The sequence below is a fragment of the Mobula hypostoma genome, chromosome 20 (assembly GCF_963921235.1).
Source record: "Mobula hypostoma chromosome 20, sMobHyp1.1, whole genome shotgun sequence".
Taxonomy (NCBI): Eukaryota; Metazoa; Chordata; class Chondrichthyes; order Myliobatiformes; family Myliobatidae; genus Mobula; species Mobula hypostoma.
The window spans coordinates 7,843,675-7,862,649 of record NC_086116.1 but is presented as its reverse complement, the minus strand read 5'-3'; the positions used below and the strand labels follow the sequence as shown (position 1 = coordinate 7,862,649).

The 18,975-nt window shown below is 43.7% G+C and overlaps 1 protein-coding gene across 2 annotated transcripts in view; it reads right to left on the bottom strand.

Annotated features, from left to right (window-relative positions):
* Nucleotides 1-1,090: 1,090 nt before the first annotated feature.
* Nucleotides 1,091-18,975, bottom strand: part of LOC134359313 (branched-chain-amino-acid aminotransferase, cytosolic-like) — a 125,608-nt gene continuing 107,723 nt past the window's right edge. The window contains exons 10-12 of one of the 2 annotated variants that reach the window (XM_063072322.1): nucleotides 17,561-17,635; nucleotides 11,007-11,135; nucleotides 1,091-3,686 (exon numbers count right to left, since the gene is read on the bottom strand). In XM_063072322.1, coding sequence (XP_062928392.1) covers nucleotides 3,645-3,686; nucleotides 11,007-11,135; nucleotides 17,561-17,635 — 246 coding nt within the window. In that variant the 3' untranslated portion in view covers nucleotides 1,091-3,644. The remainder of the gene's footprint in view (nucleotides 3,687-11,006; nucleotides 11,136-17,560; nucleotides 17,636-18,975) is intronic. The other variant, XM_063072323.1, reaches the window with a different exon arrangement.

The window sequence follows — 18,975 nt, the reverse complement described above, 5'->3', positions numbered from 1 at the left end:
ACGTCCCATTCCCATTCTGATATGTCTATCCACGGCCTCCTCTACTGTAAAGATGAAGCCACACAGAGGTTGGAGGAACACCACCTTATATTCCGTCTGGGTAGCCTCCAACCTGATGGCATGAACATCGACTTCTCCAACTTCCGCTAATGCCCCACCTCCCCCTCGTACCCCATCTGTTATTTATTTATATACACACATTCTTTTTCTTTTTCTGTCTCTCCTTTTTCTCCCTCTGTCCCCCTCACTATACCCCTTGCCCATCCTCTGGGTTTTTCCCCCCTTCCCCTCTTTCTTTCTCCCTAGGCCTCCTGTCCCATGATCCTCTCATATCCCTTTTGCCGATCACCTGTCCAGCTCTTGGCTTCATCCCTCCCCCTCCTGTCTTCTCCTATCATTTCAGATCTCCCCCTCACCCTCCCCCTTTCAAATCTCTTACTAGCTCTTCTTTCAGTTGGTCCTGACAAGGGGTCTCGGCCCGAAACTTCGACTGTACCTCTTCCTAGAGATGCTGCCTGGCCTGCTGCGTTCACTAGCAACTTTGATGTGTGTTGCTTGAATTTCCAGCATCTGCAGATTTCCTTGTGTTTGCCGGATTAACATGTGTGGAGTGTTTGATGGCTCTGTGCCTGTACTCCCTGAAATTCAGAGGAATGAAGGGGGTATCTCATTGAAACCTGTTGAATATTGAAAGGCTTAGATAGAATGCATGTACAGAAGATGTTTCCATTTGTGGAGGAATCTAGGAGCAGAGGGCACAGCCTGAGGAAAAAATGGAAGTCTCTTTCAAACAGAGGGACTTCAGCCAGAGGGTGATGAATCTGTGGAATTCATTGTCTTCTTCCCTCTCAATCCCGATAAAAGTTCTTGATCTTTTGCCAACACAGGTGTTGCTTGACCCACTGAGTGCTTCCAGTGTTCTGGGCTTCTTTTGTTCGTTAATGGAAAAAGAGTGACCTATTTGTATATCTGACAACACACTTGTACCCTCACAGGTGATGAAAGTATCATGTATCTTTTATTATGGGAATCAGAACAGACTTTTAATGAAATGCATTTTTAAACTAAAATGCTTGCTTTGAACATTGAAGACAGTGAAACAGATTCCACAACAAGTATTTTTTTTTATTGTGTTATTCTGCGGCCAGGAATATAAACAACAGTAAAATTTGCATCGAAGCACTGCACATAGTTAGCTCTATACAAAGTAATCTGTTACGTGGGCATGGTGCAGAATCCTCAAGACCTCACCGCAAGTACCAGGTCCTCTTCCTTGTAAACACAGGTCTCAAACAGAAAATAGAGGCTGAACTTATCCAGTGCTTTTGCTGTATAAATACAGGTCCCCAAACACTTCAAAGCCAATGAGGTCCCTCAATGTGGTCACTGGAGTAATGTAGGGAATTACAGTTTGCCCATAAGTTGACAACGCAAGCACTATTGAGGCAGATGCCCACACAATTTGAGATATCATTCAGATGCTATATATTGGCTAGGAAAGCAGGCAGGTTTCTTGGTGTTGTACTGAAAATTCTTTTACTCCCATTTGATGGGACAAATGCAAAACAGTCTCTCTGTGGAGACAGGAACACAACCGATGAAAGTCCACCACCAAAAAAGAATTGTAAACTGGATAACTAATTTCTTCTCCACAGATGCTGCCTGACCTGCTGAGTGTTTCCAGCATTTTCTGATTTAATAGATTCATTGAATCATACAGCGGCCAACTGGTCCACTGATCAAGAGCCCCATCTAAGTTAATCCCATTTGCCATGTTTGGCCCCATCTCTCTCTAAAATTTAGAGTCAAAACCTTTTCTACTTTCAGATGTTCAATATCCGCAGTTCTATATTGTTTTTTGCTTTTTGTTCCCTCAGTTTAATATCTCATTCAAAAATCATTCCTCATATATGTTTCTGGGCTGTGACCACATTAATGAAGCTCTGATATTGGCCTTGTTTTGGTAGTTTCTGTCACAATATTGGTATTTGTACTGAATCCTGTTCAAAGGTATTAGGCACCTTAACTATATACATGTGCATAGTACTGTAAATATGTATGTATATTATGTATTGAGGACTACTGTGACATGTGTAAGGGAATAGCAGTTTACTGGTTCTACAATAGTGTGGTATGACAGTACTTCCACACAACACCCTGTCCGGAGTGTACACCAGAATCATTCCCTCAAGTCAAGCCAAAGTTAGAAAGGATATCATTTAATTTACGTTAGAACAGTACAAAAGGATGGTAAATTTGCAATCCTGAAGCCATGAATTAAAATTCTATTAAATCATTTGGTGAAACTGAATTCGATTAGAAGCTGCAGGATTGGCTGCTGTATAACCCTAAATGTGTAAAAAGGAACAGGTCCTGGAGTTTGTACCAAAATGACACTTTCCCCCTGCAATTTGAGTCCATTAACCTCCCTTGGTTCCAAATCCCTTAAAACATTTACCTTAAAACAAAATTGATTGACATCTATGTAATTGAATCTAGGCTATATGTTATCCCGATCAACACCATGCATTAACACTTAAACCCACATGTTCAGGAACTTGCTGCTCGTGAGAATTGGTAAATGTGCTGCTACTTGATCTCCAAAGCTCGTTCGACTGAAGTCAATGGAATTGACTGCAGAGGCAGAATCTAAGGCATGTTTTTCTATTTAGCATGTTCAGCATACCAAGCCAGGAATATCTTCCCAAACTATCATCTTTGCAAGGATCAAAAGAATTGAGAATAAATACACCAGAAGAACAAATACAGAGCATATCATTTACAGTGTGTCTTATATTTTAAAAACCATGGTTTACTTTGCATCGATTTAATGGCATCAGAAAATTACCAAAGGTTGTGTGTAAATTATTAAATGTTCACATGATGTCAACTGCGTCTCAGTTTGGTGTGTAATCTGTAGAAATCTATTATTTGGCATTTCAACTCTTACAATTTTACTTTTGGAACACAATATATGAGTCACTGCTACTAATGCAACATGGCTGAGAGCAGGGATTCCCATCCTGAGATCGATGGCCCCCTGGTTGATGGTAGGGGTCTATGGCATAAAAAAGGTAGGGAATCCTTGACTTAGAGGAATGTAGGAGTTTACAAGCCTAAACAATGCCATGTTGACCTCAAGTCTTGACCTTTATTGTTTGATGTGGATATTATCTCCCATTTCACTAACTCCATTTATTAAAGGCTGGCACACTATTTTTTCTTGTACAGTAGAGTTGACTGATAGACAAAAAGGGCAACTTAGTTACCAGGTATGAGCTACGCCTCGTGTGCCAAAGATGATGACACAGTTGTGACTTGGAGGCACACCATACAGAGCCACTGAACTAGAGAAGTGAGAATGGGAACATGCTGAGGCTCGTCAGCAAAACAAAATCAGAACCAGTGAGAAGGCAGTTCTTGCCAGTGCCTCCGCCTGATATAAAACTGCTCTACTGAACACAAGTGAAAATCGGGTATACTTTGCAAACTGATTTGTGCTTCACTCTATTGAATGCTAAAGGTCAGCAATCCTTCACCATGACATTAATACCGCTGAAGAGGAGTCGGAGCTGTTGTGAAACTTGGCACTTGTCCAGTTACTCAAGCCTTCAGTCGGACTGCTTGTAAAAATGCTCCAAGCCTCACACCACCACGCAGGTCCAGTCACTCTCTTCACGTCCATGCTGTCAAAGATATTTGCATCCTATTAGCATGATGGCATATATTAAGCAGTGCACAAATATCAGGCTCATGTCTCACCAATGTGGGAAAAACGATACTACTGTCAACACATTACCCTTTTATTGTGTTGCAAGCATATGTTTTCTTGTCATGTGCTGTACTAAAAGCTTAAATTCCACTGATCGAGAGATCAAATATTGTTCTCTGAAGTTTACATTACCTTACGTGTCTCAGCATGGCTGATCGTCTACAGTACACCCAAGGGGCATAGGAGGGGACTTAAGCAGAAGTGCGGATAATGTGGAGGTTGTTTGGGGGGCCCTTACATGGGGTTCTGGATAAGTTTGTCCCACTGAGTCAGGGAAAGGATGGTAGAGTGAAGGAACTGTGGTTGGCATGAGATGTCAACGGGAAGAAAGAAGCATACTTAAGGTTGAGGAAGGAGCCATCACGCAGGGCTCCTGAGAGTTATAAGGTAGCCCGGAAGAAGCTTAATAAGGGACTCAGGAGAGCAGGAAGACTGACTCACACTGCTGGCAATGACATTTCCATGAATATAACAACCTGCAGGCAAGCAAATCTCAGCTTCTAGGTTTCAGCTTTTGTATAGAACAGTACAGCACAGGAATAGGCCCTTTGTCACACAATATCTGTGCCAAACACGATGCCAAATTAAACTAAATTTCTTCTGTCTGTACATGATCCATATTCCTCCATTCCCTGCATATTTATCTGTCCAACAGATTCTTAAACACCACCATTATAGAGTTATAGAGCACTACAGCACAGAAGCAGGCTCTTTGACCCATCTAGTTAACTTGTCTAGTCTCGTCAAGCTGCACCTGGACCACTGCATTTCATACCCCTCCCATCTACATACGTATCAAAACTTCTCTTGAAGTCTGTGTGGGGCGCCACTCCTCGCACACAGGAGTAAAGAAGTTCCCCTTAAATATTTCACCTTGCATCCTTAACCTTTCACTTCTAGTTCTAGTCTCACCCAACTTCAGTGGAAAAGGCCTGCTTGCATTTACCCTATCCGTACCCCTCATAATTTTGTATGCCTGTATCACATCTCCCTTCATTCTCCTATGCTCCAGAGAGTAAAGCCCTAAACTATTCAACTTTTCCCTACAACTCTCAGTAACGTCCTTCTACTGAATCTGTTTCCATCATTACCATTGGCAGTACATTCCTGGCACTCATCACATTTGGCACAAAAGAAACTTGCCCCAAACATCTCCTTTAGCCTTGCACCTCTCACCTTAAATGCACGCCCCCTAGTACTTGACATTCCTACCCTGGGATGAAATCCTGATCGTCTGAATATCTATACCTTTCATCATTTTATAAACCTGTCTCAGGTCTCCTCTGCTCCAGAGAAAATAAACTAAATTTGTTCAATTTATAGCCCACACCCTCTAATCCTGGCAGCACCTTGGTAAACTATTTCTACGCCCTCTCCAAAGCCCCCACACCCTTCCTTAATGGTGGCAACCAGAACTTCATGCACTAGGAGATTTCTTGAGGCCCCACCCACAGGAACCCAAAGGACCTTAAACTGTTCAAAGCTACTGAAAGCCTTTAAAATAACGTGGAGCATTAGAGACATTTAAAAATTCAAAATAATTCAGAATATAAAAATAGACAATTAGGAGAACGAAGATGTCCTAGAAAGTAACCAAAGTTGGTATGAAAATTTTTTAAAAATTGAACCACCTAACCTTTTGACTTGGGATTAATAACCGCATCCAGGTTAACATCGTGAGGCTCATGCTAAACCCATTACCCCCTCTGCTCAGTATGATGTCAACTCCGTGGCAGTTCAACAACTCAGCAGAAGGTGCCACTGAGGCTGTGTGCAAACTACCAACTGTTCACCTTACGCCTTCTCTTGACTTCCTCGCGCAACAGCACAGAGCCAGCAGAAAAGAAAGTGCAACCCTGCTCGTTACAACCTTCCGCTCGAATACTGAGTTTAACAAGTTCCCGCGTTGACAGCACGTTTCCCTCTGTAATGCTAGTTCTCCTTCTCCCAATTATCAGAGCACTTCACTGGTCTTTGATTTTGCTCGTCTCCTTCACCTTATTCCATCATTCATTTATCTCTTCATCTCTCCCCTCCCTCGCCCTGAGGGCAGCCATAGTGACACTGCTGGTAGAGCCGCTGCCTCACAGCAACAGAGATGCCAGTTCAATCCTGACCTCCGGCATGTCTGTGTGGAGTTTACAAGCTTTCCCTGTGACCATGTGGGATTCCTCTGAGCGCTCTGGATCCCTCCCTCATCCCAATTATGTGCGGCTTGCAGAATTAATTGGCTACAGTAAATACTCACTGGTTTTAGGTGAATGGTGGCAACTAGAGGGTGCTGATAGGAGCGTGGGGGAGAACAAAAATTAAGATTGATGTAGGATTAGTGCAAATGGGTGGCTGATGGCCCATGCAGACGAGGTGAGCCAAAGGGCCTGTTTTGGTACTGGCATTCTCTGATCGACCGAGAACCTGATGAAATCCCATTCATGAGCTCAGCTGCAGAAACATGCAGGAATCTCAACATAATTCAGAAAGTTTCAGCCTGATAGATTGAAACCATTTTCACCAGCTTTTACTCACAAAATGCTGGAGGAACTCAGCAACCCAGGCACTCCCTCTGCACCAATCCTAAACTGACCATGAAACCCGCAGATAAGGGTGGTGCTGTAGTAGTCTGGCGTACTGACCACGACCGTGCCGAGGCCCAGTGCCAACTCTCAGACACCTCCTCTTATTACCCCTCGAACAGTACCCCACACAGAAACACCAGGCCATTGTCTCCTACACCACCACCAACCTTACTGACTCTGGGGATCTCCTATCCACTGCCACCAACCTCATAGTTCCAGCAATCTACACCTTCCATTTCTACCTGCTTCCCAAGATCCATAAACACACTTGTCCCGGTTGACCCATTGTTTCAGCTTGTTCCTGCCCCACTGAACTCTTACCTGCATACCTCGACTGTTTTATCACCCCAGTTCAGTCCCTTCCTACCTACATCCGTGACATTTCACACACTCTTTATCTTTTCAATGATTTCAGGTTCCCTGGCCCCCATCGTCTTATTTTCACTGTGGATGTCCAGACCCTATACACCTCCATCCTCCAACAGGAAGGTCTCAAAGCTCTCCGTTTATTTCTGGACACCAGGCCTAACCAGTTTCCCTCCGCCATCACTCTCCTCTGCCTAGCGGAACATGTCCTCACTCTAAATAATTTCTATTTTGGCCCGTCCCACTTCTTTCAAACAAATGGGATAGCCGTGAGCACTCACATGGGTCCCAGCTATGCCTGCCTGTCTGTTGGCTACGTAGAACAGTCTATTTTCCAAGCCTACACTGGTGACCGTCCCGCACTTTTCCCACACTACATCGATGACTGCATTGGTGCTTCTTCCTGCAACCATGTGGAATTTGTCGATTTTATCCACTTTGCCTCCAACTTCCACCCTGCCTTCAAATTTACCTAGTCCATTTCTGAAACCTCTCTCCCCTTTCTCGATCTCACTGTCTCTATCTCTGGAGACAGCTTGTCCACTGATGTCTATTATAAACCCACAGACTCTCACAGCTACCTGGACTATACTTCTGTTACGTGTAAAAACGCTATCCCTTTCTCTCAATTCCTCCAACTCTGCCGCATCTGCTCTCAGGATGAGGCTTTTCATTATAGAATGAAGCAGATCTCCGTTTTCAAAGAAAGGGGCTTCCCTTCCTCCACCATCAGCACCGCCTTCAACCACATCTCTTCCATTTCACATACATCTACTCTTACCCCATCCTCCCGCCACCCTACCAGGGATAAGGTTCCTCTTGTCCTCACCTACCACCCCACCAACCTCCGAGTCCAGCACATAATTCTCCGAAACTTTTGCCATCTCCCAACGGGATCCCACCACCAAGCACATCTTTCCCTCCCCGCACTTTTTGCTTTCCGCCGGGACCACTCCCAACCCAGCTCCCTTGTCCATTCATCCGTCCGCACTGATCTCCCTCCTGGCACTTATCCTTACAAGCTGAATAAGTGCTACACCTGCCCCTACGCCTCCTCCCTCACTAACATTCAGGGCCCCAAACAGTCCTTCCAGGTGAGGCGACACTTCACTTGTGAGGCTGTTGGTGTCATATACTGTGTCTGTTGCTCCCGGTGTGGCCTCTTGTATATCAGTGAGACCCGATGTAGGTTGATGGACTGCTTTGTCGAGCACCTACGCTCCGTCCGCTAGAACAAGCAGGATCTCCCAGTGGCCACCCATTTTAATTCCACTTCCCATTCTCTTTCTGATATGTCCATCCGTGGCCTCCTCCACTGCCAGGATAAGGCGACACTTAGGTTAGAGTGTATATTCCACTTGGGTAGCCTCCATGTAAGATCAGTGTAAATGGGGTCTCAATGATCAATGGGCTAAAGGGCCTGTTTTGCTGCTGTATCTCTCTTGGTGTGGCTAGGCATAGCTCAAATACCATCTATAAATTTGCTGATGATACAACCATTGTTGGTAGAATCTCAGATGGAGACGAGGGGGCGTACAGGAGTGAGATATGCCAACTAGTGGAGCGGTGTCACAGCAACAACCTGGCACTCAATGTCAGTAAGACAAAAGAGCTGATTGTGGACTCCAGGAAGGGTAAGATGAAAGAACACATACCAATCCTCATAGGGGGATCAGAAGTGGAGAGAGTGAGCAGTTTCAAGTTCCTGGGTGTCCGAGGAGATCTCTGAGGATCTAACCTGGTCCCAACACATCAGTGCAGCTATAAAGAAGGCAAGACAGCGACTGTACTTTATTAGGAGTTTGAAGAAATTTGGCATGTCAACAAATACACTCAAAAACTTCTGTAGATGTACAGTGGAGAGCATTCTGACAGGCTGCATCACTGTCTGGTTTTGGGGGTGGTGGGGGGAGGCTACTGCACAGGACCAAAAGAAGCTGCAGAGGGTTATAAATTTAGTCGGCTCCATCTTGGGTACTAGCCTACAAAGTACTCAGGACATCTTCAGGGAGCGGTGTCTCAGAAAGGCAGCGTCCATTATTAAAGACCTTCAGCACCCAGGGCATGCCTTTTTCTCACTGTTACCATCAGGCAGGAGGTACAGAAGCCTGAAGGCACACACTCTGTGATTCAGGAACGGCTTCCTCCCCTCTGCCATCCGATTCCTAAATGGACATTGAATCTTTGGACACTACCTCACTTTTTAATATTTATTATTTTTGTTTTTGCATGATTTTTAATCTATTCAATATACACATACTGTGATTGATTGATTGATTTATTTATTGCTATTATTTTATTTTGTTTTTTTCTTCTATATCATGTATTGCATTAAACTGCTGATGCTAAATTAACAAATTTCACGACAGATGCTGATGATAATAAACCTGATTCTGATAATGGTGGCCATTTGTATTTGTTCTCTTTGCCCTAGCACTTTCTCTGCCCATTACAACCAGTCCTAAAGCTTTACAATTTCTTCATTCTGCTAAACTCTAAACATTCAACATCTTAAATCTATAAATATCTGTCCGACTGAGCGGAAAGATTAAGCCTGTTTTTATCTCTTTATGGTTGCTGCCTGGCCTGGGGTCATTTCGCGCATTTTGTATTTTTATTCACAGGAAAGCAAACAGAATGGGAATAGGCCATTCAGCCCCTTTATACACCCAGATGGGGAATTAAAATTCAAGTCACTAAATAAATCCAGGAGTGAGGTAAACAGAACCAGGTTTAAAATGGATTGTTGTAAATCTGCCATTTATTCCTGATCTGGTGTATCTGGTGACCAATCAATGTAGTTGAGTCATAGAAAGACAGCGAGTCATACACCATATTCAGCCTAACTCAGCCATGCTGTCTGGCACGCTCATTTATGCTAATTCTATTTTACTGCATTGGGTAAATACACCTCTATATCTTTCCCATCCTTATACTGTACCTATCTAAATACATTTTTAAATGCTGATTGCACTTGCTTCTGCCATCTCTTTTGGGTTTGGCAGCTTGTTCCATATACCCATCACCTTCCATGTCAAAAACTATAAATATTTCAACTCTCACCTTAAACCTATGCCTTCTAGCTTTGGGCTCCCCTACCCTTGGAAAATGACTCTTTAACTACCTACCCTATCTATACTCCTCATAATGTTCTAAAGCTCTGTAAGGCCACCCTTCACCCTTCACCCTTCACCCTCCCGTGCTGAAAACAATCCCTGCCTATCCACTGCCTTGTTGTAACCAAAGGCTTCCATTCCAGGCAACATTGTTGTGAATCTCTTCGGCACTTGCTCTAGCACAACCGCATCCTTGTAATAGTGTGGTGAGCAGTAGTGCACACAACATTCCTGATGTGGTCTAACTAATGTCTTGTAAAGCTACAACATGATTCCCTAACTCTTACTCTCAGAATCCCTGTCAGTAAAGGAAAGGAACCTAAACACCATCTTCACCACCTAGTTTCAGGGAACAATGAACCAAGGTCGCTCTGTACATTGACACTTCTTGGAACAATCTGCCAGAGGAAGTGATTGAAGCAGGTATAATTAGAAAGTTTATCAGACGTCTAGACAGGTACCTGGATAGGAAAGGTATGGAGGGATGCAGACAAACGGGACTGGCTTGGATAGACATCTTGGCTGACATGGATAGGTTGTGCTGAAGGGTCTGCTAGTGTACTATATAACTAAGACTCTGTATATCATTCCAGCTTGACATCAGCGTATCCCTCTGCAATTGGACCTTGGACTTTCTTAATAACAGACCCCAATCAGTTAAGTTAGACAACCTCTCCTCCTCCACTCTCACCCTGAACGCCGGCGTGCCTCAAGGCTGTGTGCTGAGCCCTCTTCTGTACTCCCTTTTCACCTATGACTGCATTCCTGTACACGGTTCTAACTTCATAATCACGTTCGCAGACGACACCATGGTGGTTGGCCTGATCAGAGGGGATGACAAGACGGCCTACAGGGATGAGGTCCAGCACCTGGCCGCGTGGTGTGCTGACAACAACCTGGCCCTTAACACCCAGAAGACCAAGGAGATCATTGTGGACTTCAGGCATGCCAGGAGTCACACTCACGTCCCCATCTACATCAATGGAACTGTAGTAGAGCGTGTATCAAGCTTCAAATTCCTTGGATTTTCCAAGGATCCCACCTGGTCCCTGAACTCCTCCATCCTGATCAAAAAGGCGCAACAGTGCCTTTATTTCCGATGAAGCAACAAGAAAGCTCACCTCTGTCCCAGGATACTGACAGACTTTTACCGTTGTACATTGAGAGCATACTCACCAACTGCATCTCAGTGTGGTATGGTAATTGTCCCGTATTGGACCGCAAAGCACTCCAGCGTGTGGTGAAAACTGCCCAGCAGTTGGCACCCAATTGTCCACCATTGAGAACATCTACCATAAGCGCTGCCTGGGCAGGGCGAAAAACATTATCAAGGATGCATCTCATGCTAACCCTGGACTTTTTACTCTCCTCCCATCCAGTAGGCGCTACAGAAGCCTCCGCTCCCGCACCAGCAGGCACAGGAAGAGCTTCTTCCCTGAGGCTGTGACCCTGCTGAACCTCACATCACAGCGCAAAGCAGTATTGCACCCATATTGTACTGTCTCAGTACTTTTATATTTGTGTGCTGTAGCACTTACTTTTTATTCACAGTTATTTTGTAAATAACATTATTCTCTGCATTTCTGGTTAGATGCTAACTGCATTTCATTGGCTTTGTATCTGTACTTGGCATAATGACAATAAAGTTGAATCTAATCTAATCTAATCATTCAATTGCTTAGCTATCTGCTTTCCAGATGCTATCACTGACTCTGCTTCCACCACTCTCTCTAGGCATGTTCTCGATATTCGTCAATTCGCTGGATGAGAAAAGGACCCTCTCAGACCTCTTACTCAAAATCTAATTCCTCTAGTTTAATCTCTGATATAGGGAAAGATTCCTATTATCTATCCTATTTACACTCCTCATAATTGTATAGTCTTCTCCACGAGAAAGAACAGCTTCTCCTCTCTCTGCACATAACTGAAACACTCCATCTCAAGCAACCTCCTGGTGAATCATCTCTGCAGCCTCTCCAATGCTATCACACCCTTCCTATTATGGGTGGCCAGAACCACCCACTCCAGTTCAGTGCTTTATAAACTTGGAGCATAACTTCCCTGCCGTTCTATTCAATACCAAGACCACTGAAGGCTCGTATCCCACATGCCTGTATAACCATGTTATCTACATGATAACATAATAATCAATACCATTATTAGCCAGACTATTGACCGCTTTCATTCTCCTGCCTTTGTGAAATCACCAGAGAGCTCAGAATGTTACAAAGCAGCTCATTGTTCTGTTGGTGGTCGAGGTAAAGACTGACAGCCAGTGTCACAGGTTTCTGCTCTGCTTTCTCTGGGTCCTCACTGTCCAAATATTTGAACCTTTCTCCTGTATCACGGGCACCAAAATGACTTAGAATCCAGGCACCCTCAATCAAGAGTTGAGTGTTTTCCTTGCAGATACTCTCAGGTATTCAATGTAGACCTAAAGCAACAAAAACGCAGGAGGAACTCAGCAGGTCGGGCAGCATCTATGGAGGGGAATAAACAGTTGATATTTCTCGTCAAGACCCCAGATGAAGGGTTGAATGTTTATTCCCCTCTATAGATGCTGCCTGACCTGCTAGGTTCCTTCACCATTTTGTGTTTGCTTTAGATTTCCGGCATCTGCAGAACCTTGAGTGTTAATATATAGCTTATCTTCTATCACCCTTAAAGTAGGATTTAAATAATTCTCTTTTTGTGAGTGTAAAAATCCAAAAAATACACCTGCTGTCGCCCAGCAAAACCAAAACAATAGGCACAATAACTTGACAACTACTGTATCATCTGGGCATTGTATGTTCCAACAATTGTGGGGAGAGGGGGGCAGGGAAGTGAGACTACATGGCTTATTTACGTATGGAGCTAATGGACAAAACAGCATTCCTCTCTCTAATTGTATTCCCTCATGTCCTTTATAATTGTGTGACTTATAATTCTCCTCAAACCTCCAATCAAATTGTATGCTGTTACATTCCTCCAATTTAAAATGTACATCCTCCATGAATCTGATATCCCCCTAATCATTGTTTGCAGGATTTTCAAGGTTGGTTTCATCTACTGACACTTAAATTATGCCCTATGCTAGACACACAATATATCCCAGAAAGTGGTTCCACAGAGAATGGTGCTGGCCAGCTGAATCTCCATGGGTAGACAATGCCTCTGCGGGCTACTGGAGCAATTATCCTCACTGGATATATTCATGTTCACCAACTACGTCTTATCATGTGCCAGTTATTGTGAACAAAGTCATAGAGTCAAAGTGTCACAGAGTCATAGAGTAATATTGTCATAGTGCCATAATGTCATCGAGACATAGATTCATAGAGAAATAGAGAGAGGCAGAGATACAGAGAGACACAGACAGAGAGACACAGAGACACAGACAGAGAGACAAAGACAGAGAGACACAGACAGAGAGACACAGAGACACAGACAGAGAGACAAAGACAGAGAGACACAGAGAAGAGAGACACAGAGAGACAGAGACAGAAAAACACAGAGACAGAGAGACATAAAGACAGAGACAGTCATAGAGACACAGAGACACAGAGACAGACATAGAAAAATATAGAGACAGAGTCAGAGACAGAGAGTCACAGAGTCACAGAGTCATAGAGACAGAGAGACAGAGACATAGAGACAAAGGGTCACGGAGTCATACAGATCGGAATCAAGCCTTTGCACTCAGCTGGTCCATGCCAATCAAGATGCCCCATCCAATACAGTCCCATTTCCTGACATTTTCCCTATAACCTTCTAAAAAGTAATAGCAGATGGAACACAGTGTAGCGAAGTGTGTGGTCATGCACTTTGGTAGAAGGTATAGCATAGACTATTTTCTAAATGGGGAGCAAACTCAGAAATCAGAGGTGCAGGGACTTGGGAGTCCTAGTGAAGTATTCCTTAAACATTAACACACATGGAATATGGGGAGCAGTTTAAGGTCTTTTATTTATCTATCTATCTGTCTGTTTATTTATTTAGTGATAAAGCACTGAGTAGTCCCTTCTGGCCCTTCAAGCAGTACCACACCAGCAAACCCTGGAAATCCGATTTAGCCCTATCCTAATCATGAGACAACTAACCTACCCAGTACGTCTTTGGATTGTGGGAGGAAACCGGAGCACTCAGCCAAAGCCCACACATTCCACAGGGAGGACATATGGATTCCTTACAGAGGACAGCGGGATTGAACTCTGAACTTCCGACGCCCCGAGCTATAATAGCATTGCACGAACCGCTACGCTACAATAGTGGCTAACAAAGGACGTGCTGTCACTGGAGAGGGCCCACTGAAGGTTCACAAGAATGATCCCGGGAATTAAAGGGTTAACATTTGGGGAGTGTTTCATGGCTCTGAGCCTGTACTTACTGGGGTAAAGAAGAATAAGATGTGATTTCATTGAAAACTATTGAATATTGAAAGGCCTAGATAGAGTTGACATGGAGAGGATGTTTCCTATAGCGGGGGACATCTCAGACCAGAAGGCAAGGCCTCAGAATACAGCTCTTTAGTACAGAGATGAGCCAGAACTTTTTTTAGCCAGAGGGTGATGAATCTGTGGATTACTTTGCCACAATCGGCTGTGGAAGCCAAGTCAATGGATATACTTCAAGTGGAAGTTGATAGGTTCTTGATCAGCAAGGTGTCAAAATTTACAGGGAGAAGGCCGGAGAATGAGTTGAGGGGGATAATACACCAGCCTTAATAGATTGGCAGAGCAGACTCAATGGGCCAAATGGCCCAATTCTGCTCTTATATCTTATGGTAAACCTTTCCAATCCATGTAGCTGCCTAACAATCTTTCTAAAAGTTGTTATTGTACCTGCTGTATGACTTCCTCTGGAAGCTCTTTGCACATATTGTAGATTAGATTAGATTCAACTTTATTGCCATTGTGCCATGTACAGATACTTAGTTAATGAAATGCAGTTAGCATCTGACCAGAAATGCAAAGAATAGTGTTATTTACAAAATAACTGCGAATAAAAAGTAAATGCTACAGCACACAAATATGAAAGTACAAGACAGTACAATATGGGTGCAATACTGCTTAGCGCTGTGATGAGAGGTTCAGCAGTGTCACAGCCTCAGGGAAGAAGCTCTTCCTGTGCCTGCTGGTGCGGGAGCGGAGACTCCTGTAGTGCCTATCAGATGGGAGGAGAGTAAAAAGTCCATGGTTAGGGTGAGATGCATCCTTGATAATGCTTTTCACCCTACCCAGGCAGCATTTATGGTAGATGTTCTCAATGGTGGGCAATTGGGTGCCGATAATCCGCTGGGCAGTTTTCACCACACGCTGGAGTGCTTTGTGGTCCGATACGGGACAATTGCCATACCACACTGAGATGCAGTTGGTGAGTATGCTCTCAATGGTACAGCAGTAAAAGTCTGTCAGTATCCTGGGACAGAGGTGAGCTTTCTTGATGCTCCACAGGAAATAAATGCACTGTTGCGCCTTTTTGATCAGGATGGAGGAGTTCAGGGACCAGGTGAGATCATCGGAAATGTGGACACCAAGGAATTTGAAGCTTGGTACATGCTCCACTACAGCTCCGTTGATGTAGATGGGGATGTGAGTGATGCATCCTTTGTGTCAAAGTTCAAGTTCAAGTTGATTGTCACCTGTCTGTACATATATACAACCAAACAAAACAGTGTTCCCCCGGACCTCAGTGCACCCACACAAGATACATCATACATAGCACATAAACTAAAATGTTACATTATAAATAGGCTAATAAAATATAATTCAAAATGCATGTAGTAAGGTGCAGGACAGGAAACCCATGCAGTCACGGGGAGAACAAACAGACAGCAGCTGGAATTGGACTGGGTTGCTGGTGCTGTAGTTGGTTTACACTCGCCACTACCCTACTGGGTTGCCCCTTTTGGATCATCAGCGGTATAATTAGGTAGAGCAGCCTTGAGGTTTTGGTAATAGGATAGCAGCCGAGATGGTGATGAGATCAAAACCTAACAGGGCAGATCATGAAACTGAGGATAATATAAGCTGACATCAGAGCAAGGACCACATAAGTGATTGGATGGTCATAAAGATATGCTTGGTGAGTGAGCTGCCAGGGGAAGAAGTTGACACACCTACCAGATTTTGTCCACCTCATTCCTTCCCCCAAGGCAAACAGAGCTGGGGCCATACTGCCAGTCTCACCCACAGAGACACAAGTGAACATATCAGCCTCTGAGGCTGGAACACCATTCATTGACTGATGACCTCAGTTAACCCACATTCAGACAGTTCTATCACAGGCACAACACTCCCCACCATTGAGGACATCTTCAACATCTGAGGGTCCCTCTTTTTATTACTACCTTCAGGGAGGAGATATAGGAGTCTCTAGACCTACACTCAATGGTTTAGGACCAGCACCTTCCATCAAATTTCTGTATGGACCCACAAACGCTATCTCATTATTCATTTGTTTCTGTATCAGTCGCTTACTTTTGACAATTTTTAGTAATTTTATATCTACATTCCTGTCCCAACACAAGTTTCATGTCATATTTAAGTCAGTGATAATAAAACAGATACTGAATTCCGCAGAGATCAGGAAATGGAGTAAAGAGTTAGGTCTTTATGTGTCAACTTCTCAAAATACTAGTTAGGCTACACTTGGAAGTATTGTGCGCAGCTGTGCTCCTCACACTATAGGATAGCTGTGATAGTGCAGGAGACCATGCAGAGGAGATTGACCAGCATCTTACCTATATATTTGCCCATTAATTCAAATATCTAATCAACCAATGACATGGCAGAAAGTCAATGCATAAAATCATGCAGACATGGTCAAGAGGTTCGGTTGTTGTTCAGACCAAACATCAAAATGGGGAAGAAATGTGATCTAAGTGATTTTGACCGTGGGATGTTTGTTGGTGCCAGACAGGGCTGGTTTAAGTCTCCGAGAAACTGCTGATCTCCTGAGATTTTCACGTCCAACGATCTCTAGAGTTTACAGGAAATGGTGCAAAAAAACAGGAAAAAACCTCCAATGAATGAGCAGCCAGTCTGTTGGCAAAACTCCTTGCTAATCAGAGAGATCAGAGGAGAATGGCCAAATGGGTCAAGCTGATAGGAAGGCAGCAGTAAGTCAAATAATCACTTGTTACAACAGTGGTGTGCAGAAGAGCATCTCTGAATGCATAGCGCATGGAACTTTGAAGTGGATGGGCTTCAGCAGCAGAAGACCACAAACGTACACTCAGTGACCACTGTATTAAGTACCTCTTGTACCTAATAAAGTGGCCACCGAGTGTACACAAAAATATGAGAGACAGAGATGGGATAGATAGTTAAAAAAAATATTTTCTCCCATGGTAGGGGCATCAAAAACAAGAGGGAACAGTATTAACCTGTGAGGGAAAAAAATAATTTGAAGGGCTTTTTTTCACAGAGAGTGGTTGATATCTGTAACATGCTGCCAGAGGAAGTACTAGAATCAAATATAATCACAACGTTTAAAAGACAGGCACTTAAAAAGGGAAAGCAGAGAGGGATGTTCTGAAATTGGGAAATAGGATCAGTGTAGATGGGCAGAAAGGACATGGATCTGGATCTATTTCAATTCTGTACAGCCTCATGTCCCTGGGTTCTCTATTTCCCAGCAGTAGAATGAGCCACCAAACACAGTCTAAACACCACTGGATCAACCCCTTGTACACAGGTAAACTTCTGTAAAAAGTCGTGGAAGTCCTGTAATCACTTCATACTCACTTGTATATTGGCCAGGCTGTCAGCGAGCTCCCTTACTAACTTTCCTCCACTTTCCAGGGTTGGAATATGTAGGTTCTAGAATGATAGATAAAAGAGAATGTAGAATAACCATATAAACATATAACAATTACAGCACGGAAACAGGACATCTCGGCCCTTCTAGTCCGTGCCAAACTCTTACTCTCACCTAGTCCCACCGACCTGCACGCATCCCATAACCTCCATTCCTTTCCTGTCCATATTGCTGTCCAGTTTAACTTTAAATTTATAGTTTATAATTTAAATTTTCAATATTTACTAATTTTTAATATTTTTAATATTTAGTATTTGTAATCCAGGGAGTGGGAAGCGCAGAATCAAATATCACTGTGATGATTGTACGTTCCAGTACCAATTGTTTGGCGACAATAAAGTATAAAGTATAAATGACAACATCGAACCTGCCTCTACCACTTCTGCTGGAAGCTCGTTCCACACAGCTACCACTCTCTGAGTAAAGAAGTTCCCCCTCATGTTACCCCTAAACTTTTGCCCTTTAACTCTCAACTCATGTCCTCTTGTTTGAATCTCCCCCACTCTCAAAAGCCTATCCACGCCAACTCTATCTATCCCCCTCATAATTTTAAGTACCTCTATCAAGTCCCCCCCTCAACCTTCTACATTCCAAAGAATAAAGACCCAACTTGTTCAACCTTTCTCTGTAACTTAGGTGATGAAACCCAGGTAACATTCTAGTAAATCTCCTCTGTACTCTGTCTATTTTTTTGACATCTTTCCTATAATTTGGTGACAAAAACTGTACACAATACTCCAAATTTGGCCTCACCAATGCCTTGTATAATTTCAATCACAGCACAGCTCCTGATACGTCCACCTGTTGTGTTCTTTCGCAGTAGTTACCAACGACCAGGCATAGAGATCTCAAACACTACCACATCAGTCACAGAGCAAGAAACAATAGGTCAAGCAGCAGCTGTAGGATGATGTCAATTGTCAATGTTTTGGGTGAACAGCCCTGATTCATGACTGAGAGTGGAGAGGCGATTTCCTTGGAATTCTATCTCCCCATTCTACTTCTCCTCTTTATACTGGCCAGCATGGGCTGAGGAGGGAAGTAAGATGACAGTCAGATTGCCTTCCCTAGCTGACACAGTCAGCACTTCCCAAGCTTATGAACTTTACCAGCTAGGACAAGAGCATGAAGTTGCCCTCCAAGCTACAAGCCACCCTGACTTGGAAATATATGACTGTTCTGTCACTATTGCTGGGGCTAATCCCTGGAACATTGTGAATATACGTACCCTGCACCTCATGGACTGCAAAAGGCAGTATATCATTTTATTGTAAGGGCAATTAAAGACAGGCAAGTAAATGCTGGCTCAGCCTATGAGGCTCACACCCCTTGATTGTATGGG